The 22387-nt window shown below is 40.3% G+C and overlaps 3 protein-coding genes across 3 annotated transcripts; 2 read left to right on the forward strand and 1 right to left on the reverse strand.

Moving 5' to 3' along the window:
• The first annotated feature begins 622 nt into the window (after window positions 1-622).
• dnajc2 (DnaJ (Hsp40) homolog, subfamily C, member 2) lies at window positions 623-14317 on the forward strand. Its single transcript, XM_077500212.1, has 16 exons — window positions 623-848; window positions 1156-1346; window positions 1505-1580; window positions 1837-1935; window positions 2010-2232; window positions 4098-4163; window positions 4254-4345; window positions 4435-4556; window positions 4646-4795; window positions 4862-4950; window positions 6010-6079; window positions 6152-6339; window positions 6462-6562; window positions 13573-13683; window positions 13908-14068; window positions 14148-14317. The coding sequence occupies exons 1-16, from the start codon at window positions 794-796 to the stop codon at window positions 14214-14216; spliced, it is 1863 nt and encodes a 620-aa protein (XP_077356338.1). The 5' UTR covers window positions 623-793; the 3' UTR covers window positions 14217-14317.
• On the reverse strand, window positions 14226-19977 carry pmpcb (peptidase, mitochondrial processing subunit beta). Its single transcript, XM_077500213.1, has 13 exons — window positions 19847-19977; window positions 19518-19658; window positions 19365-19451; window positions 19140-19269; window positions 18842-19040; window positions 18689-18768; window positions 18393-18505; window positions 17438-17581; window positions 16693-16853; window positions 16518-16603; window positions 16354-16442; window positions 16167-16242; window positions 14226-14445 (listed from the first exon to the last, which is right to left on the reverse strand). The coding sequence occupies exons 1-13, from the start codon at window positions 19928-19930 to the stop codon at window positions 14381-14383; spliced, it is 1455 nt and encodes a 484-aa protein (XP_077356339.1). The 5' UTR covers window positions 19931-19977; the 3' UTR covers window positions 14226-14380.
• A 238-nt stretch (window positions 19978-20215) lies between these two features.
• Window positions 20216-22276, forward strand: phax (phosphorylated adaptor for RNA export). Its single transcript, XM_077499990.1, has 2 exons — window positions 20216-20577; window positions 20701-22276. Exon 2 carries the CDS (start codon window positions 20703-20705, stop codon window positions 21921-21923), a length of 1221 nt encoding a protein of 406 aa, XP_077356116.1. The 5' UTR covers window positions 20216-20577; window positions 20701-20702; the 3' UTR covers window positions 21924-22276.
• Window positions 22277-22387: the final 111 nt, after the last annotated feature.

Raw genomic sequence — 22387 nt, forward strand, 5'->3', positions numbered from 1 at the left:
TATATATATATATATATATATATATATATATATATATATATATATATATATATATATATATATATATATATATATATATATATATATATATATCTTCTCCGGGTACTCCGGTCTCCTCCCACATTCCAAAAAACATGCATGGCAGGTTAATTGGGCGCTCCGAATTGTCCCTAGGTGTGCTTGTGAGTGTGGATGGTTGTTCGTCTCTGTGTGCCCTGCGATTGGCTGGCAACCGGTCCAGGGTGTCCCCCGCCTACTGCCCAGAGCCAGCTGAGATAGGCGCCAGCACCCCCCGCGACCCTTGTGAGTAATAGGCGGTCAAAAAAATGGATGGATGGATGGATGGATGGATATATATATATATATATGTAGCATCAGTGTGTGTGTATATTTTATCTATTACATTAACATAACTTCACGAAAAAACAAAGGGTTTGTTTTGTACTGACTGCGTGAGAAATGCCTGGCCTGCCTTGCTTGTTATTCGGTGAAACTTATGAAACGCTTATCTTAAATAACAATAATATCATTTCATTCATATAACTGAAGAAAAAAAGTGAAGGCAACCTGCCATCATATTTTTTGCTTCATTGCTCGAGGGCAACCTGTCAACGGAAGTTACGTCACAGAAACCGCGACCCACGGCATTGGTGGAAGTGACGTAAGTTGCTTCAACACATGCCGCAGTCGCAAAATGCGTTAGCTAGCCCTTTACTGAAATTTGAAGCACCTTCTGAAATACATCATTGGATTATCGCGACTCTTGAATGTTCGTGTTGCCATCCTTCCAAAAATGCTATTAGAAGCGGTGGACGGGGATGAAACAACTGTTTTTCAAGAGGTTGCCGGTAAGGAATTGAATGACTGAATGAGGCCAGACTTTGATAGCCCGGCTAAGCTACAGTTACAAGAGTTTGTTAGCATGCTTGTTAGCAATACGTTTGAAAACAGAGAGCAAACATTGAGCTGTTAGCAAAGGAAAATAGCTGTATTTATGGATATGTGTCACTGTATATATTTAACCGTGAGTAGTGCTATTTTAGTCAACTATTGTGACTGTTGCATAACAGTAGCCCACTGCCTGCACATGCTGCAGTGATTTTTGTGTGACCGGTGTTATGTGTAAGTTATCCTGTTTTTGCTTCCCTTTATTAGCCTCCGTGCAGGTTCAGGTGGAGCCAGTGGGCCGCTGGTTCGAAGCCTACGTGAGGAGGAGAAACAGGAACGCGTCGACCTCATTTCAGGAGTTGGAAGAGTCGTCGTCCTCCTCTGAGGAGACGGACGATGAGGACTTTCAGTTGGAAGAGCATCCGATGCTCCGAACGCTCGATCCAAAGGACTGGAAGGTATGTTTATTAAAAAGAAATGTTGAGTACTGTTAACTGGCTGCAGTAAAATGAATTGAAATCATTTCACATCAAATGCCAGCATTCATACATAAAATGCATTTGATACAGTTATACACGCTTAATACTTGCACATTTGTTTTGTTACTTGTCGTTAGAATCAAGATCACTACGCCGTCCTTGGTCTTCCGCATTTGAGATACAAAGCCACTCAGAAACAGATCAAATCTGCCCGTGAGTATGCTTCGTGTTCTCAGGCGTGCCCTTTTCACACTGCATGGTACCCACGGCTCCGTTGTTCAGTTTCTTGCACGCCCGCGCACGCACATGCCATCAGTCTGTCAACGCAGGGGATGATCATTATTCACTTGGGTTGCTTTTATTTGTTAGCATGTCTCACTAATATGTTAGATGCGGCATGTCTTTTGCAGCTGAGCCAAACTAGAACTCGCATCTTTGTGAAGCGGGTCACATTCTTGTTTCTCAACAGACAAAGCCATCGTGTTGAAGCATCATCCCGACAAAAGGAAAGCTGCAGGAGAGCAGATTTCAGAAGGCGACAACGACTATTTCACGTGTATAACTAAAGGTGCGTTGCGTCGTAACTCATTTTTATTGATCAGGGGTTCCTATTCATGTCCCTCCTATTATTACGGCCAACAGCTATTGAAGCTCTGTCTGATCCCGTAAAAAGGCGAGCCTTTGACAGCGTCGACCCCACGTTTGACAACGGTGTACCTTCCAAGAGCGAAGGCAAAGAAAACTTCTTCCAGGTGTTTCCCGCCGTTTTTGAGAGGAATTCCCGGTGGTCAATCAAAAAACATGTGCCCAACCTTGGAAACATGGAGTCTTCTTTTGAAGACGTGGATAACTTCTACTCATTTTGGTATGTGGTATCTAGTGTTAATTTCGTCAACACACATTTTTCACTGGACTAAACTAGACTAAAATCCTAATTAATAAATAATAACTGGGACTAAATCAGTATGCTTTTTCGTTGACTAATAAAGACGAGACAAAAATGTACTTCACTTAATACAAACTGGACTAAATCTATGGACATTTTAGTTCATGAACAAAAGAAGACGAGATGAAAATGATATGATTTTGCAAAATCTTGTTTCTCCGAATCTGTCATGTGATCCCCCTTTCAAATCTGCAGCTCACGAGCGCAACATGCTGAAATACATGGGACAGACAGGAGGTAGATTCACAGTGAAAGGTTTAAAAAAAAAAGAAAGAAAAGGTAAATTATAGTTATAACGTAACAATCCAACGGCTATAGCGTTCCAACAATAATGTTAATCCGACCTCTAACTAATGCTGGCTAACTTACTAGCTTGCAGCATGGAGCCATAGTAGACACTTGTTGATATACTGTAATTGTGTGTCATCAGAAAGATGAGAGAAAATTATGTGAAGTAGTTTTAGATCCGAAATGTTCAACATCATTTGCTGACATCATCTGATTGTCCGATTGTCTGATTGTGACTGAAACGTTGACAATTTTTGTTGACTAAAACTAAACACAAACACAAATATGTTTTCTTGGACTGAACCAAAGACTAAAATACTTGATTTATAGTAGTGCTGTCAAACGATTAAAATTTTTAATCTGATTAATCACACTTTTTAATTTTGATTAATCACGATTATTCAGCTAAATTACTTGCGTGTTCACGTAATATAAAATAAATACTAAATACCGTAATATTTTGACATTAACGCATTTTATTATCTGAATGTCATTTGCAAACATTGATTAAATGCATGTACGCAGTTGCATGCATGCGTGTATTACTCAAAACGTAACTGCATCATATCAACTGGGTGCAATTCAGCAATTATTAATTAATTAAAAGCAAATTACTTTTGTTTTATCTAAAGTCCCGTCAGGGTGTTTTTTAAAGCGAAATTTACCACCGAGCACACCAACTGGAGTTACCCCGCTCATTTTGGAACAACAGGCGGAGGAAATGCCGTTTGACCCAATCACTGACTTGCGCAGCCTTCAATGGAACCATCCGCGGTTACGTTCAAGGCTCAAGTGCAGGCCAGAAGAAAAAAAATAGTGCGATTAATCTGCGTTAATATGTGATTAATCTATTAACGCTTTAACTTTGACAGCCCTAATTTATAGTCAACTAAAAATTGACTAAATAAAAACGGGATGAGGTTAACTATGATGCATGATTGAAACTGGACTATAATTGAGATGAAAATTTGGCCCATTATAGGAATAAAAAGTTAATATTTTGTCTATAATTAATTAGATACTTTCATTATTTTTTACGTACAATTAGTACCTTTAAAAACACATTATGCAATTTGCTGTCGACTGAAAATGACATCACAAGGGCTCAGGTAACCAATCACATCTCACCTATTTTCTAGGTTTGGTCATGTGACTTTCACAAGGTGCGTTGTGATTGGTTACTTGAGGCCTTGTGATGTCATTTTCAGTCGACAGCAAGTTGCAAAATGTGTTTTTAAAGGTACTAATTGGACATGAAAAATAATGAGAATATCAAATTTATTATAGGCAAAATATTAATGTTTGACTGCCAAAACTGGCTAAATAAGTAACTCATCTCTTTAAAAATATCAGATAAAATTAACACTAATGGTATCAAATTCATCGTAGTTTGTTAGTGGTGTCCCCACAATCTCTGTTACACTTGTCAAACTACAATTTGGTTTGAGTTTTAAGAATCAAGGTACAACTATTTAAACCTATTTCTGTTGCTACAGGTACAATTTTGATTCATGGAGGGAATTCTCGTACTTGGATGAAGAGGAGAAGGAAAAGGCTGAGTGGTAGAACTTTGTTTTCTTTTTAGCACTTAAAAGCAATTCTTTGTCCTGTGACACAGCGTCTGACTCACCATTCGTATTTTTCTCCCATAGTCGAGACGAAAGAAGATGGATCGAAAAGCAGAATCGAGCGTCCAGAGCTCAGAGGAAGAAGGAGGAGATGATCAGAATACGAACACTAGTTGGTACAGACAACAGATGTGACCAAAAAAAGTTGCAATATATAGTGCATGCGCTTGAGGCGTCATGAACACATTCCGTTTGCCCGATACAGATACTGCATACAGTTGTGATCCGAGGATAAAGAAGTTCAAAGAAGAGGAGAAGGCCAGGAAGGAGTCTGAGAAGAAGGCAAAAGTTGAAGCCAAGAAGAAAGAGCAGGAAGAAAAGGAGCGAGTAAGTCCCAACGTGCAGCGTTCAAGCAACACCTCGGTTAGCTTTTGAGAGTCCTGATATCACGTATCGTGACATTGTTTTGTTTTTAGGCCCGGCAGGCTGAGATGGAGGCAGCTCGTTTGGTGAAAGAGAAAGAAGACGAAGAAGCCAAGCAGGCGGCCCAGCTGGCCAAAAAAGAAAAGGAGATCCAGAAGAAAGCCATCAAGAAGGAAAGGCAGAAGCTCAGGACAAACTGCAAGGTTGATTCCGAATTATTTGGTCGAGATCTGTCAGGTCGACTAACAGGTCCAATTCATATGCTGCAGAACTGGAATTACTTTGCTGACAACGAGGCCGAAAACGTGAAGATGATGGAGGAGGTGGAGAAGCTCTGCGATAGGCTTGAACTCACAAGGTCAAATAAACCAGATTATATATTTTGTTGACAAAGCCTACCAGCCAATGCGGGATTAACATTTTGACTTGTAAATGTCTAAAGTGTTTTCACACTGCACTTATTTTTCATGGTAGCGTTAATTTCGTCAACAAAAACTAAGCAAAAATAATTTTGTCAACACAGAGCTAGACTAGACTAAAACCCCCATTAATAAACAATAACTGGGACTAAATCAGGATACATTTTCATCGACTAACGAAGACGAGACGAAAATGTCCTTCACTTAATAAAAACTGGACTAAAACCTATGGACATTTTACTTCATGAACAAAAACGAGACAAAAACGATATCATTTTGTCAAATCTTGTCTCTGCTAATCTGTCACATCTGTGACAATGTCATGTGACACAGCACAAACACATGGGACAGACAGGAGGTGGATTCACGGTGAAATGTTAAAAAAATATATTAAAAAAAAGGGGAAATTATAGTTACAATTTAACACTAATCCAATGTTCCAACAATAATGTTAATGCGACTACTAACCAATGCTAGCTAACTAGCTCATAGCATGGAGCCATAGTCGCCACTGTAATTGTATCGAGTTGTTTTTTATCAAAAATATGAGAAATTTTTATATGAAATAATTTTAGATCAGAAAAGGTTCAATATAATCTGCTGACAACAAAAATATACAGGGGTAAAATCATGAATAAAATGTTGACAGTTTTTGTTGACTAAAACTAGACGAATACAATTACGTTTTTCTTGGACTACAATAAAGACTAAAATGCTCGATTTATAGTCGACTAAAATTAGCTAAAAATGGGATGAGGTTGACTAATAAAAAACTAACAAGCATGACTGAAATTGGTCTAAAACTGAGACTACATTTAAAAATGGCAGACAAAATGAACACTCATGGTGGGGCCCACTGGCTCTGTATATCATCATCTTTGTGCCTACACTTCCTTTTATAAAAACGAGCCAAATAAGAATCATACCATACTGTTGTGGGAAAAAAAACACTACCCAAAACTGTTGGGACTTTACGTTTTCCTTGTGTTCACTTCCAGTCTGCAGTCCCTCAACGAAGTACTGGCCTCGGCTTCAAAGGAGGACAGCAAAGTCGCTATCGAGAAGCAGGTTAAAAAAAAAAAAAAAACATTTTAAACACAACTGTACCTAAAGGTTTCCCCAATGTGCCTTTGCTGTTAGGTGCAGGAGGTGAACCTGCAGCTCCAGAAGGAGAGGGAGGCGGAGGTCCAGGCAATGCAGGCCGCTCGTAGCGCGGAGCATGCCAGCGGAGGAGGAGTAGGGGGCTGCGGTGGGAAAGGCTGGAATGAGGAAGACCTCCAGCTGCTCATCAAGGCAGTCAACCTCTTTCCCGCTGGAACCAACGCTAGGTAAAATCTGTGACTCCGAAACTGCCATAATTATCAAATATTAAGCGGGAAAAATCACTATATTTTTCTCCATCTATGTATAATATACATGTTGTGTGTTTGTTTATATTTTTTTTCCCCAGATGGGAAGTTATTGCCAACTATATAAATTTACACTCAACTAGTGGCATGAAGAGGACAGCCAAAGACGTCATCAACAAAGCAAAGAGTTTACAACGGCTTGGTAAATATTTACACATTTTGATGTAATATTTACACACTTTAATTTTGTATTAATAAACCAGACGTTTTGTTTAACCCTTGGTGCACTTTAACGCCCGCCCCTTAAAGGAATACATGACTCATTGAGCCATTTTGAGCAGTAAAAAGTTAATATTTTGTCTATAATTAATGTGATAACTTCATTTTTTTTTTTTGAACTTACATTTTATTGAGTTATTGTTTTACAATAGAGCATTTTGTACAACATTCCTTAAAAGAAAACAATATACATGTATATGAAAAGAAAATACAATAATTAGGACATAAACAGTGTCATCTATATACTTAGCATTCCTACACAGCCAAGAATAGTCACTACAGTCACTACAATCAACGAGTAGTACATCCACAAGCACCCCTCCCAGTGCATATTGCTAGTTGGACCTCAATATCAAATCTTCCACCTGGCTCCATCTTTTTCTAAAAATATGTATTTGAATTCGTAATAAGTAGGTTATCTTTTCCATGTGATAGATTTCTCTCAATTTTTGAATCCAAAAATTAAAGGAGGGAGGTTCAGTTTGCAGCCAAGAGCTTGTAATACATTTCAGAGCTGCTGTGAAAAGAATGTTTAAAAGATATGTTGCAGCCTGTCCCTGCACCCCAGGTGGAGTGGTACCAAGTACAGCCACCATTAAGTCCCTTGGTATTGTGACTTGAAAAATCTGGTTTATGGCCCTGTACACTTCATCCCAGAAACACTAGTTAGGAGCAAGACCAGAAAATGTGTGTGTGATTAGGCACCTCAGTGCCACAATTCCTCCAACACAGACTTGGGACATTAGGGGTCATCTTAGCAACAATGTCTGGGGTCCTGAAGTATCTACAACATATCTTCCATTTAAATTCTCTCCATGTGTTGGAGTTAGTGGTCCGGTGCGCCAACATACATACCTCTCTCCACTTTTCATCAGATATAATCCGACCCGCCTCCACCTCCCATCTTTGTTTTGCAGAAATGGGCTGATCATGAGCCAATAATACAAATATTTTATAGTTTTGTAATAACTTTTTTGTGCTCTTGCCGTTTTTGACATTTAATTAAAAACATTTCAATCGATGATGGGTCCATTATTTTTCCCCATTCTTTATGAGATGTCAAAAAAGACCGTATTTGTAAATACCTAAAGAAAATCACTTTTTTGGAGCTGTGAATTTCTCCCCAATTGTTCGAACGACAATAAACAATTTTTATCCATCAAGTGATGAACGTAGACAAGACCCTGATCAGCCCATTTCCGAAAGCCCACATCTAAACTATTTGGAGTGAAGGATTTCAAGTGTGCAATACTAGACAGAGCAGAGAGGCGAGTTGGCATCTTAAAGGCAAGTCTGACTCTCTTCCATATGTCAAGTGTGTTTTTAGTCCACCTTCCCAAACCCAAAACCGAAATGTCAACAAATGGCAAAGCTTGCAGAGGCACAGAGCACATTGTTTGTTCAATGCTTAACCATCTCGTATGAACATCACTTTGCAACCATGATATCAAAGGTTTCAATTGTGCTGCCCAGAAATAATATTTCAAACTCTTTGAAGTGTTTTATATTTTATCCGGGGGCGCTTCCCTGCCATATAAATTTTTAAAAAAAATTATCCACTTCTTCACATGTAGTCCTAGGTACTTTTAAAGGCAACATTTGGAATAGGAATAAAAACCTTGGTAAAACATTCATACGAATGGATACTATGCGTCCAATGAGTGAGAGAGGCAGTGCTGACCAACGATCTAAGTCGTTTTTTATAGTAGTAATTATACTGCCATAATTTGCATTATACAAATTGTCTAATGAGATGGGAATAGAAATTCCCAAATACTGTATTCCCTCTTTTGTCCAACGAAACCCGCTTTGCCGTTTTAGCTCCAGAGGGATATCACCCAGAACATCCATGGCTTCTGTCTTATCAACATTAATTTTGTACCCAGAGTAGTACCCATATAATGATAACCTTCATTAGACATGGAATTGTAGTGGACGGCTCAGTCAAATACATAAGGAGGTCGTCGGTGTACAGAGATATTTTATATTTTTCATTGCCAATCAACACTCCTTTTATATCATCGTCATCTCTAATGAGTTGCGTTCAATGCTGATAGCAAAGAGCAAGGGTGAGAGCGGACAACCTTGCCGGCATCCACGTTCCAAATTAAACCTTGCAGACCGGAACCCGTTCACCCTGACAGCTGCTTGAGGGGAAGAATATACTGTTTCAATCCAATAAATGAACTTCGGGCCAAATTTGAATTTTCTTAACGTATGAATTAAATATTTCCATGAAACTCGGTCAAACGCCTTTTGTGCATCTAATGACAGGGCTGCTGTCCTGGTCTTACTCTGTTTTTGATATATTATATTAAGTAAGCGCCTTAAAGTGTTTCCATAGTGTCTCCCAGTGATAAAACCAGTTTGGTCTGGATGAATGATATTCGTTATTATTTTGTTTAGACGTTGCGCCAGTATAGCTGTCAAAATACGTACATCCCCATTTAACATAGATAAAGGCCTGTACGAGCCACAATTAGTAGGATCTTTGCCATCCTTATGTAATACTACTATTGTTGCTTCTGACCAGGATGAAGCCATTGTTTTGGTTTGTAATGAGTAATGGTAGGCATTTAAGAGGAGGGGAGTTACTTCTTCCAGAAAACACTTGTAGAACTCATTTATTATTCCGTCTGGTCCGGGGCATTTGTTATTTTTAAACGATGAGATAATCTGTTTAATTCCCAATCACGAATTGGTTCATCCAGGCCTGTAGAAGCAGATTCAGGCAGCGCGGTTAGATTAATACTCTGTAGAAATTGTGCTATTTCAGAATCATCAGTACAGGTATCGGTATCTTGGTAAAGGAGTTTATAAAAATTTGCAAAGGCTTCAGCTATCTCTTTGAGCTTGACTACAAATTTGCTTCCCACTTTTATTTTATGCACAATATTAGAGGATTGTTGTTTTCGTAATTTAAAAGCCAAAAGTCTGCTCGCTCTATTTCCATATTCATAATACTGGTGCTTAGCAAATCGTAAATTCCCCTCTATTTTTTCTGATAATAGCCCTTGAAGTTCCTCACGAGCTTTACTAAGATCTGCTAGGTTAGGTAACGTCCCTTGTTTGTGTTTATGCTCCAGTTCACGGATTTTGTCCTCTAATTCCAACTGCTTAGCAAGCTTGCGTCGCTTTCTTGCTGTAGCGTAAGAAATGATACTCCCTCTTAAATACGCTTTAGAACAATCCCACAATACAATAGGAGATATGCCTGGAGTATTGTTTGTATCCAAATAGTTCTTAAACTCGGTTTTAATAAAATCGACAAATTCTCTGTCGTTAAGGAGAGATGCATTTAATCTCCATTGCTTTGGGGTTGGTGTCAAGCCCAGATCCCACTGGAGAATGACTCGAGCGTGGTCTGAAATTGTGATGGGCATGATATTTATGTCTTCAACCCTATGCAGTTCAGCTTTAGGAGTAAAAAAATAGTCAATTCTCGTATAGGTTGCATGTCTGTTAGAATAAAATGTAAAGTCTCTCCCTTTCGGGAATTTGGATCTCCATACGTCTACAATACCCGCCTCTGCAGACAAATATTTGAGAATTTTTCCCATTTTTGGTAATGCGGTTTGAGATGCAGGCTGTCTATCTTGTTGAGACATTACGCAGTTGAAATCTCCACCCATGAGTAAAAGGCCAGAGCTATACTCCGCAATCCTATTAAATAATAACTTCACAAAGCCCGGTTGATCCTCATTTGGGGCATAGACATTAACAATAGAAACTGCAATGCCATCTAGGAGCCCATTGGCCAGTATAAACCTGCCTTCTTCATCTCGATGTACTAATGTTTCAGCAAAATTAATTTGTCTGTGCATTAATATTGCCACCCCTCTTCTTTTCCCAGAGCAGTGAGATGAATAATACACCTTATCAGCCCAGGATTTCCTCAGTTTCTGGTGCTCATCATCTGATAAATGTGTTTCTTGCAATAAGGCAATTTGGCATTTGAGGTGTTTAAGCTGTGATAATATTTTCTTTTTTGTGATCGGGCTATTCAACCCTCTCACATTATAACTTATAATTGTCAGAGGACTCATGACATAAAACAGTTAGTTGTTGTAAAAATAAGGCAATTTGAGGATTGTATTGGGGGAGAGGCGAGTGAAGAGAGGCATAGTAGTGACCACATATGTAATGACATAGCTGTGCGCAGGAATGTTTGATCAAAATAAAAAAACTTTTACCTTTATAGAAGTAACACCATAACATGTAAAAAATAATAGCTCTATTGTTCTCCTAAATGTAACTAGATCTCCGGGGAACAGGAAGATCAGAATGCAAAAGAAAACAACACTAATAACAAAAAAACTTAACATATGAAACGCAAAAGTGTGGGATAACGTCCCTAGCCACTCTATTTAAGCAAAAAAAAACACCGTCTGACACGATGTGCTCTATCCACTCCAAAAGAGAGGAGCAAAAACCAAACTGTGAATTAACCAACCAAAACAACATTGGAGCTCTGGCTCCTGCAGATCACATATGGAATAAGAGAAAGAAAAAAAAAACGACAAGTATTCAATTTTAGTCTACTAAACAAAAGTACAAATGATACATTATTAACAATTAACAATTCCAGGTAAGGGAAAAAAAATTGCCAGTACCTCATGTAAATGATAAACCAAATTGTGCAAGCAACAATATAATATGTCACCGTTCCTATCAACAGAGACTGGCGACATTTTCGAGCACACAGTACCTTAAGGTTACCTCTCAGGCACGGAAAGGATAGTAGACTGGATGTAAGTCATGGCCTTGGCGGGGTCTTGAAACTCCAGGCTTTCATTCTTGAAGGTGATACGGAACCTTGCTGGATAGAACAATCCGAAACGCACATCACGATGCCCCTGCAAAGCTTTCCGTGCATCTGTGAATGCGGCTCGGGCTTTCGCAACTCCCGTGGTGTAGTCCGGGGAAAAGCTGATCCTTTTTCCGTTGTACGTCAGCGGGGCTTTCTCCCTGGCTCTTCTCAAAATGTCCACAGCATCCCCATCGTAATGCATCTTGGCAAAAATCACTCGGGGCCTGTCGTCACCTGGCTTCTTGGGTGCAAGTGTATAACTTCATTATTTTTCATGCACAATTAATACCTTTAAAAAATATTTTTTTCTACTTGCTGTCAACTCATGATGACACCTGTGCTGAGGAAGTAGGGAACGGCCTATCGTGGCTCAGTTTGCTGACCAAACCCAGAAAACAGGTGAGATGTCATCATCAGTTGACAGCAAAAGGAAAAAAAAAAGTTTTGAAAGGTATTAATTGTACATGAAAAATAATTACGTTACCAAATTAATTCTGGACAAAATATTAACTTTTCACTGCTAAAAATTGCTCAATGAGTCAAATATCCCATTAAAACTATTACAACAATTAAGGCTAACACGATCCAAATTCAACTTTAAACAAAGATATGCTAGTGTGATCAATCAATCAATCAACTTTATTTATATAGCACCTTTCATACATTCAAAATGCAACTCAAAGTGATGGACATCCATAATACAAAAAACCCCCCAAAACATTTATTTAATTTCATGGGTTCCAGGGGAACATGTAACCATACTTACAAAGAAATATCGGTGTGTGAGATAGGAATAAAACCAGTTAAAAATTGTACCAGAGATGCCCACCAGGCTTCTAAGTCTGTTTAATAAAATGTGGTGATCTACTATATCAAAGGCAGCACTTAAATCCAGTAGCACCAAGACTGTAAGCTTTTTCATGTCTTCATTACACCTGATATCATTTAAAATCTTTAAAAGGGCAGTCTCGGTACTATGGTTCATCCTAAAACCAGACTGATATTTCTCTAAAATATTATTTGTATCTAAAAATGAATTTAATTAAATAAAAACTATTTTTTTTTAAATCTTACTTAAAAAGGGTCCGTTGGATATAGGTCTATAACTATTAAAACTGCTGGGGTCAAAATTGCTATTCTTCAGAAGGGGCTTCACCACCGCCGTTTTAAAGGCGGCAGGAAAGACACCCATCTGAAGAGAGCAATTGACTATATTTAAAATCCTCAAAAAATCCATAAAATGTCTTAAAAAGTGATGCAGTAATCGGATCTAAAAGGCAGGTTGTTGGGTTGACCTGGGAGAAAACTTGACCAAGTGTCCTTGCATCAACCAGGGTAAAACTTTCCAGTGTTTCCTCAGGTAAAAGTGACTGTCCAGGTTTATTAAAACTTATATTTTGATCAACTAAAAGACTGGACCTAATGCCATCAATTTTACTTCTGAAGTCGTCTGCAAAGCCATCACAGAGAGTGTTTGATGGAGTCTGTGATGGCTTTTTAAAATCAGGATTGGTTAAAAGATCGAAAGTGGAGAAAAGAAATTTAGGATCTTTTGAATGAACTGCGATTAAATTTGAGAAATAAGATATTCTTGACTGTTTTATTGTAGGATTTGAGTTGTTCACGTAATATTTAATGTCTTGAAAGTTTAGTTTTTCTCCACCTCCTTTCAGCACACCTACATTTTCTTTTTGATTTTTTGATCTAATCATTTCTCCACGGGGGAATAGTCTTTAATTTTATAGTTTTGGTTGAAAGTGGAGCTACTTAATCCAAAATTCCCAAATCCCAAAAGAAAAGATTGGTTTGACTTACCTTTTTTAGATGACATCTGTTCCCGTGCCAATTTCTTCCCATTTGTTGCATTTAGGTTTGTGCACAACGTTGTTCAATCGAAATGCTTCATCACAAAACAAACTGTTGTCATAAAACAAAAGTGGCCTGCAGGCACGGTTGACAAAGTTTTACATCAACCGTTTTCTCCTATCCTGCACAAAATATTGGCCACCAGGTGGCACAATTGCTCATTTTAAATTCAAGGAAAATATTGGCTCCAACACGTCCCTTTCTTGCTCCTATCAGTTGTTTCCCCCCCTTCCATTGAGTTACTGTTGTCTCTTCAGATCCATTACAGAAAGATGACATCAACAGGAAAGCCTTTGAGAAATTCAAGAAGGAGCACAATTCGGTGCCACCCACGGTCGACAACGCCGTGCCATCAGAGAGGTTTGAAGGTGAGTGCTGCGTGTCAAGTGGAACTACCCAAGTTAAACATGATAAGTGACTCTGGTTGGTCTCGGAATTCCCTCTAAAAGAAGTGTTTAAATGTACTGGTTTTTACTATCTAACCTGTGGAATTCAGATGAGATTCCACTGGTTGAGTGTAACTGTGCTACCATAAAAAAATAAAAAAAATAAATTAAAAAAAACACGTTACTGTTGCTTGCATTTATTAAAGGCCCAGGGGGTGACGGAATCGCAGCCCCCTGGACCACAGAGGAACAAAAACTTCTGGAGCAGGCCCTCAAGACGTATCCCGTCAGCACACCTGAACGGTGGGACAAGATAGCCGCCTCCGTCCCCGGACGAAACAAGAAAGACTGTATGAAGAGGTACAAGGTGAGATCAAGTGACATTTCAACAAAGTGGAAATGTTTTTGTTGGATATTCAATATGAAATTTCCAATTTCTCTGATAGGAACTGGTGGAGATGGTTAAAGCCAAGAAAGCTGCACAAGAGCAAGTAGCAAACAAGAGTAAAAAATGACAACACAAAGACAGTAGTATCATCATTATTATTATTATAACAGTATTGTGTTGGGCTTTGTTTTATACAAAAACAATTAAAAGGACATTGGGAAAAAAAAAATAAAGGCCGTGCTACCTTTATTTTATTTATTTATTTATTTTATACATTTGAGCGTGACTGCTCTAGTGCCTCATCCAGAACATTCCGCTGCGGATCTGGTTGTAGTCAGGAAGCTGTTCAATCGGACCTGAAAGAAGGTGAAAATGGATTCAAAAGCCTAAAGGCCACTCTCACACGGTCAATATTATTTTAGTTAACTAAAACTAACGAAAAAAAAACTAAATTCATAAAACAAATTCGTTCAACATAATAAAATAAAAACGAAAATGCTTTTTAGAAAAAGAAAAAAAAAACGACCAAAGCTACATTTTATGTTGAAAAAACTAAAACTAAAAAAAAACTAAAACTATAATAGCAAACTTGACCGTTTTAGTCTTTGGCAATTAATTTAATGCATGAGCCTTTTGGATGATTTTTGTGATTTTTCAGTACTGTATTTTTCGGATTATAAGTCGCAGTTTTTTTCATAGTTTGGCCGGGGGTGCAACTTATACTCCGGTGCGACTTATGTGTGAAATTATTAGCACATTATTATATCATTTGAGATGTTATTTTCACACTAAACCGCAAGAGGGCGCTTTAGGCCTGTGCTGATAATTTCAACATTGCCGGTAGAAGAGGAAGCGGCGCATCGTCTACCTCCCGAGTTGGGGGAGTTGTTTAAAAATGACAGAGGATGAAGATTTCATTGGATTTAGTGATTTGGAGTGAAACTGATAGTTTGGTAAACTTGTTAGCATGTTCTTTATGCTAGAGTTATATGAATAACTTGCAGTGATGGGAACATAATTCACCCACGGAACGTTGGGACGAAGGGAGGAGTTCCGGGTGGGAAGGTTTTGTTATGTGGAAAAAGGGAGTTAGCCTGTTAGCTTCCAGCTGAGTGGGGAGTTGCTGTTAAGACCTCAGAAGCTGATGTCAATAAGACGCCAGCCTTTGGCTCTGTGCTTCAACACTCCGCCTCCGACTCCCGTCACTGCTCGCTACAAACTCTTAATGATACGTCGTTACTGACATTACCAGGCATGTCAGTCATATAATGTTAGTATACCGTACACTTATTCAGCCTGTTGTTCTCTATTTTATTTTAATTTTAAATTGCCTTTCAAGATGACATGTATGTTTTTGGTTTTGGATTTTATCAAATAAATTTCCCCCAAAAATGCGACTTATACTCCAGTGCGACTTATATGTTTTTTTCCTTCTTAATTATGCATTTTTTGGCTGGTGTGACTAATCCGGAGTGACGTATAATCCGAAAAATACGGTAGATTTATTTTGATATAAACTGGAAAAAGGACGTTTGAAAGTGTGTCACACAGAAGTGCCGTCATCTCGCAGCAGCCAATAGAAAAGCACCAAAAGATGATGTCACTCCCATGGTGGTTTTTAAATATTATGCACAAGTAATACACTTAAAACAGTGCGGTCCTCGAGGGCCGGAGTCCTGCAGGTTTTATAGATTTCCCTACTCGAAGTGCAGCTGATTCCAATTAACAGGTTCGTTATCAGGCTTCTGCAGAGCTTGCTGATGAGCTGATCATGAATCAGCTGTGTTGAAGTAAGGAAATATCCAAAACCTGCAGGACTACGACCCTCGAGGACCGGATCTTGCCACTCCTGATTAAAAAAAAAAAAAAAAAAAAAAACTAATACTGAAACTAATAAAAACTAACAGAACCACCCTGAAGACTAATTAAAACTAACTCAAATGAAAAATTCCACAACTACAATAACCTTGCTCACAATGAGTAATTCCAAATCTCACACCCTCGCTCCAACTCAAAACATTTCATAATAGTACACCTGATATATTTTCAAAGCTGACGGTGAATCAAACAAACATACCGACGGCTGCGATGGCAGGAGCTTTGTCGAAGATGTATTTGGTGCATACGTCCTTGACGGTGGCGGCGTCAATAGCCTGTTGAATGCCACATTTGACCATGACAATCACAAAAAAAAAAAAAAACGTTAGCTCTGTTATTTTGCCAATATGGAATGTTGCTGAAATGATTTGACACCATCCACTCACATCAATTCGGGTCTCAAGCTCATGCAAAGGTATCCTGCGACTGTAGCATAACATTTGTCGGCCAATGTCCTCACAGATGGGTGTGGATCCTAGAGAAAAAGAAAAATAATAAATAGTGAGGCTCGGGATGTCTCGGGAACTGTTTAAACGAGAAGCCGCGTTACCGTCAAGATGCAGTAACATGTTTGTCTTGAGAAGATTCTTAGCCCGTGCTACCTCGCCTTCTGTTACGCTGGTACAAAGCGACATCCTGAGAGGATTATGAAAAAGGAAAAAATAAATAAAAAATCTCCTAACAATACTGTATGTCATTTTGCTCGACTCTCTAAGCGATCTCACCATTCTTTCTGTGTGAAGCGCATCATGTCATTGATGGTGCCGGGCTCGCACACCATGTAGAGTCCCCACAGGCCCGTGTCAGTGTAGCAGGTGTTGAAGGACTGGAAGCTGTGGCACAAGTTCCCCTGACACGCCATCTGGGCCAGCTTACTTGACAGATTCTGAGGGCAGTCCAGCATACTATTGTTGTAATTTTATTGTTGTCAAAAATAATTTATCACAAGTAGGAGTGTGACGATATAATCAATATCGCGATAAATCGTGATGTTTGTCACCCGATAGATTATCGATACGCCTACGGAAGTATGGCGATATTTGTAGTTAATATACAGCCACTTATAACGGCTCCATTGTTCATGACTTATTGAGCAATTACTTGGCGGGCCACTAGGGGGAGCACCTCAAAAGAGTGGCGGGGAAATGGACGCAAGTCTTCAGGCAAAGAAGACTCATCATCTGACTTTTACTTGTGTTTATCTGTCCAGCAACTAACTCACTTTTGCACACATTTATATGGAAAAAAATGTGGATTCTATCTTCAATTTTAACATTTTAAAACGTGTTTCGACTCTGAAGCACACAAGGTCTGAGGAATATTAATATTGAGGCTCCCACCCCTAATCACAAGTCTGTAATGTCTTGTTCGCTTATGAGTGCTTTATTCATCCCTCCCTCCCAGATTTGAAAACTCTGGTTATGATGTTAGAAATTGCTATAAATGAATGTTTGAGGGAAAAATACTCACAACTCCTCCGCCAAATGAGCGATCCCAGTTACCAATGAGCGTGTTGGCCACCATAAGGGGGATGGTGTCAGGGTGAGACCATCCGACAGCCTCCACGGCGATAGCAATGTGAGCTAGCGGCATCTTGTCATCGCGCACACGAATCTGAAAAGACGCAGTTCGTTCACTCCAAAGTCGCTGAGCAATTAGTACAGTGGTCCCTCGTTTATATCGCAGGTTCATCTTTCATGGCCTAGTGCTTTTTTATTTATTTATTTTTTACAATGTGCTTTTTGGTTGTTTTTTTGTTGTCGTTGTTGTTTTGTTGGTTTTTGCGTGGCTGTAACTCTCGAACGCTACGTCCGGACATGTGAGCACACAAAAAAAAAACATACTTTTAATGGAAAAAATGAATGTAAATGAAAAAAGAACACTTGATGAATGAAAAGGCATTTATATTAAAGTAAAAAATCATATCAAAACGAAAAAACAATAAATGAAAAAAAAAATAGAATTAACGGGATTTTTATTTCTTTTTTTCTTTTTTTTTAATTAACAAGGATTTCCATTATCGCGGGTAGTTTTTGGAACGTAATGCCCGCGATAGACGAGGGAAACACTGTATAGTGTGTGTTGAAGTTTTCCAATGAGGTCATACTCAACTCAACTTTATTTATATAGCGCTTTCAAACAGTCTGAACTGTCACAAAGCATAGAAACACAAAAACAAACATAATATAACATAAAACATTAACACCAATGGGGTATATGCCACGGAAGAGGCGGGACTGTTTTTTGCAGTTGGTTTCCAGTTCGGTTTGCGACATGTGGGCTGCGTCAAAAATACTTGTGCTTCCGACTTTGTGCCCCTGGGTAGCGCGTTCGCAACCCGGACCGGAAATAATCTGTTGTGCAAAATCACGTCCCGCCTCTACCGTGGCATATACCCCATACAATACATGACAGCTATACACACCTCACTTCCTGTGAAGGGGCAGGCAGGCGCTGACGGAGCATTGCTGTCATACCTCCCAAGAAGCTTTCCAAAGTGATACTTTGCCAGCTCAATGAGCTCATTGTGGGAAACTCCTATTTGAACATCCAAAGAACACAAATCATGTTAATTAATAGCACAAACTGATATTTCAACATATTGTATCTTCATTGACCGCGAAAATGCAAAGCTCACTATTGGATGGCAATGGACAAATGACTAGGATTGATTGGATTCCTTTATGAATACACAGATCACACGAGCCAAGTAGTACTCACCTCCAGCGGCAGCCAGTACTATTCTCGGACCTTTGTAGTGGGTGGTAATGTATTCAACCAGATCACCTCGATTTATCGTCCTACGGTGAAACCATTGTGAGGCTCGTATGATGATGCCAGTGTTTTGAATGAGCCAATGTTGAAATTCCGTACTTGATATTCTCAGTCGGCCCCAGGATGGTCCGGCCCAGCGCTGTGGACTGGTACGCGGTAGCATGGAGGTAATCGAAGACCACTTCCTGCAAATTGGTCTCTACTTCCTGCATCTCCCGCAGGATCACGCCACGCTCCCTCTCGATCTCCGCTTCGCCTAACGTGCTGTTCTGGATTATGTCCGCCAGGATCTCCACAGCTTTTTTCAAAAACATACAATGGATAAGATATATATACACATATGTATTCACATATATACACACACCACCATGTGCTTCGGCTCAGGATCAGTCCATACCTCGTGGAAGATCCTTTGAGAAGGCCTTGGCATAGTACACCGTCTGCTCCCTGGATGTGTATGCATTTAGGTGTGCACCCATGTTTTCAATTTCTAACTCCAGGTCGAGCTGGGATCTCTTCCTGGTGCCCTGTCACAGAAAAGGGGTAAGTATATACCAGTATTTAAAATTGCTTTCTGGTCAGCTGAATCAAGGTTCCACTGTATTTAGGGCATCTTTCTTACTTTAAATGCCATGTGCTCCAGAAAATGGGCTGTGCCATTATTTCTTTCGTTCTCATAACGACTGCCAGCGTCGATCCACAGGCCAACCTGAAAGAAGTCGTGTTGTATTCATCAACAGTTGAGAGTGTGTGACAGGGTAACTTTAAAACTTACTGTACACGTGGACAGTCCAGAGTCCTCAGAAGCTACACGGAGTCCATTTTCCAAAGTGGTCACCTTAGTTTCAGGGACATTTAAAGCGACTTGATGTGCAGCCGCCTGTGTAGTCAACAGTCTGAGTGTTCCAGCAGTGAACTACGAAAAGACAAGAAAATAGCATGACATTCGTTTTCACGTAACTACGACAGCATTACTGCAAATGCTTCAGCCAAAATGTATTAATCTAATACGCGCTCGCGTTTATGAAACCGCAGACGGACGCTAACGTCAATTTAGGAACATATTTGAGGATAACTAGATGTCCGGTAACATACTGTCCTTACTCTATTGAAGTTGTTTTTCTCCAGTAAAGATCTGCGTAGTAAACATTGCCCCGCAGACGCGAGGAGACGTAAGGAAACCGCCATATTGTTATGTCAGACGGAGCCAGAGGCAGCGGAAGCTAATACGTCACATCCGGTCATCGATTGTTGCGTTCTCCTTTTCCTTGAGTGTCTTTGATAAATGCTTTTCAACAAAATATTAAACGCGAATTCTGCGACAGTCATTAGGTTGTTGGAAATAAAATTAATTTGATTAATTTAAATTGGAGACATTTTTACAATTATTTATTTTGAAAGGGTCTGACAGGAAAGCCGGCGAAAGTGACGCTTAAACCTCATCTCGCGAGGATAATAAATTCTCAAACGGTCTCACAGGAAGTGACGCTGAAAGCTAACCTCGCCAGCAAGATGAATTCTCGCTGTATTTGTCAGTTCACAAACTAATTATTACTTCACTGATAATGTGAATATCTTCCTCGAGGGAATCACAATTATCAATCTGGCTGGCGATGTTAGCTTAAAGCGCAACGAACGAGCGCAGTTTATTTTGAAACGGTCTCACAGGAAGACGGGCGGAAGTGAGGATTTAGCATAATTAGCGCCAATTTTCCTCAGTACAGTACAGTCAGGCTATGTCACGATAGTTTGTAGTAGTTTAGCGGCTAAGCTACCCCTGACATAAACTTACAGATTCGCGTGTCTACGTATTAGTTGTGAGCAACTATTTTCAGGTAATTGATTTATATGTATTCAGCGATGGAAACAAATACCACGAGTATTGTGCTTTTGTAGTTTATGAATAGAATGTGCCACCGTGTGTAGTTGAACAGCTTTTTTGTTATTATGGCTTTCAGATATGGACGGCGATCTGGAAGACGGCGAGATTTCCGGCTCTGGTTCCGATTCTGACATGAAAACCGCCACAGCAGGGGCGGTACCAGACCGACACTTGCAACACGCAGCCTTTAGCGGCCATTCCTTCCAAAGCAGAGTTAGCAGCACTTTGGCACCTGCAATTGCCTACAGAAACTCCGGCAGGCCGGCAGAGTCCAGCGACAGCGACCCGGACTCGTCCGATGAAGAATGTGCCGCCGCTTGGCGCCGCAAACGTCAAAAAGTATCCAACATTCGCCAACCACCACCGGCAGTGGTTGCCCGACCGGCGCCGATCCGCGACGCATGCGCACTGCGAGGCCGCAAGGTGAACAACATTTGGGGGTCCGTGGTGCAAGAGCAGTGCCAGGATGCGATCGCTGCGGAACTGTGCGTCTTCGGCATGGAGGGCGAGGTTTGCATGTCTGACAGAAACGTGGAGACCTACAACTACGTCCTGGCTCACAAGATCATGGAGAAGGAGCGGCAGATGGAGAAACAGCAACAACACGAAGGGGAAGTGAAAATGCTGGATGACCAGATGGATGAGTACATGAAGGGTCAGGGGTCAGAAGAGAGAGCAGGAGGTGACATGAAGAGGAAAAGACCGGTGAAAGAGAGACTGGGTCCTTTGGCCGAGATGGACGTCAAAGGTCGCTACAAGATCACCGAAGAGGACCCCGAGGATAAAGTCGTGGACGAGATCGCGCACAGGCTACAGGAACCCAAAAAAGACCTGATCGAACGGGTGGTGAGAGTGGTCGGGACGAAAAAAGCCATCGAACTGCTGGGCGAGACGGCCACGCTGGAGGAAAACGGCGGCGTCTACACCATGGACGGCAGCAGGCGCCGCACGCCCGGCGGGGTCTACCTCAACCTCTTGAAGAACACGCCCAGCGTCTCCCGGGCCCAAATCCGAGAGATCTTCTTGGATGAGAGCCAGAAAGGACAGAAGAGCAAGAAAGCGGCCCAGAAGAGGCGGCGGCACCTGGTGGCCAAGAAGATGAAGCGGGCCATCGGCACGCTCAACCTGCAGGAGCACGACGACGTCTCCAGGGAGACCTTTGCCAGCGACACCAACGAGGCCTTGGAGTCGCTGGAAGAGGGCGCCAAAGAGGAAGAGGAGGGCCGGGAGGAAGAGCGCGCCGCGGGGACGGAGGAGACGCCGGTGGTGTACAGCTTGGGAGACTTGGAGGTCTTTTGAATCACTTTACAACTAATATCGACTGATGTATTGCGCTTCCTTTTTTTTTTTTTTTTTTTTTAAATCTACACAAATGTTAGCTTTGATCTTTATTACTATTAGCACGTGGACACTATGACACTGTAGGACCAACAAAGGTTTTGTTGATGTCTGATTTGTTTAATTTGGAATTATGTCTGGAATAACAAACAGCTGGGTAACATTGTTGATGTCCAAAATGTAAAGTCAGGGTGGAAAAAGGACAATTGTAATGTAAGTGTTTGCCCTGAAGATGGCACTAGCACGGCTCTGCAATTTACATGACAGTACTTAAAAGATGATCGCCATATATCAATAAAGAAAATAAAACCCCATGCTCCATTTGTTTTTCATAAACTGCTTTCAAGAGTATTACTGTGCAGCTGTATGGAATCATAGTTGACTTTATTACACAATACTTGGTGACCTTTTAAGAAAAATGTTGC

Source organism: Festucalex cinctus, chromosome 16 (genome assembly GCF_051991245.1).
Source record: "Festucalex cinctus isolate MCC-2025b chromosome 16, RoL_Fcin_1.0, whole genome shotgun sequence".
In the NCBI taxonomy this organism is placed as follows: domain Eukaryota; kingdom Metazoa; phylum Chordata; class Actinopteri; order Syngnathiformes; family Syngnathidae; genus Festucalex; species Festucalex cinctus.

Coding starts and splice junctions, on each gene's coding strand:
- dnajc2 (XM_077500212.1), top strand. CDS start 794: ATGCTATTAGAAGCGGTGGACGGGGATGAAACAACTGTTTTTCAAGAG. Junction 4,164..4,253: donor GAGAAGGAAAAGGCTGAGTG/GTAGAACTTTGT, acceptor TTTCTCCCATAG/TCGAGACGAAAGAAGATGGA. Junction 6,563..13,572: donor AAAGAGTTTACAACGGCTTG/GTAAATATTTAC, acceptor TTGTCTCTTCAG/ATCCATTACAGAAAGATGAC.
- pmpcb (XM_077500213.1), bottom strand. CDS start 19,930: ATGGCGGTTTCCTTACGTCTCCTCGCGTCTGCGGGGCAATGTTTACTA. Junction 18,769..18,841: donor GGGCCGACTGAGAATATCAA/GTACGGAATTTC, acceptor GTTTCACCGTAG/GACGATAAATCGAGGTGATC. Junction 14,446..16,166: donor TCCTGCCATCGCAGCCGTCG/GTATGTTTGTTT, acceptor ACCTTCTTTCAG/GTCCGATTGAACAGCTTCCT.
- phax (XM_077499990.1), top strand. CDS start 20,703: ATGGACGGCGATCTGGAAGACGGCGAGATTTCCGGCTCTGGTTCCGAT.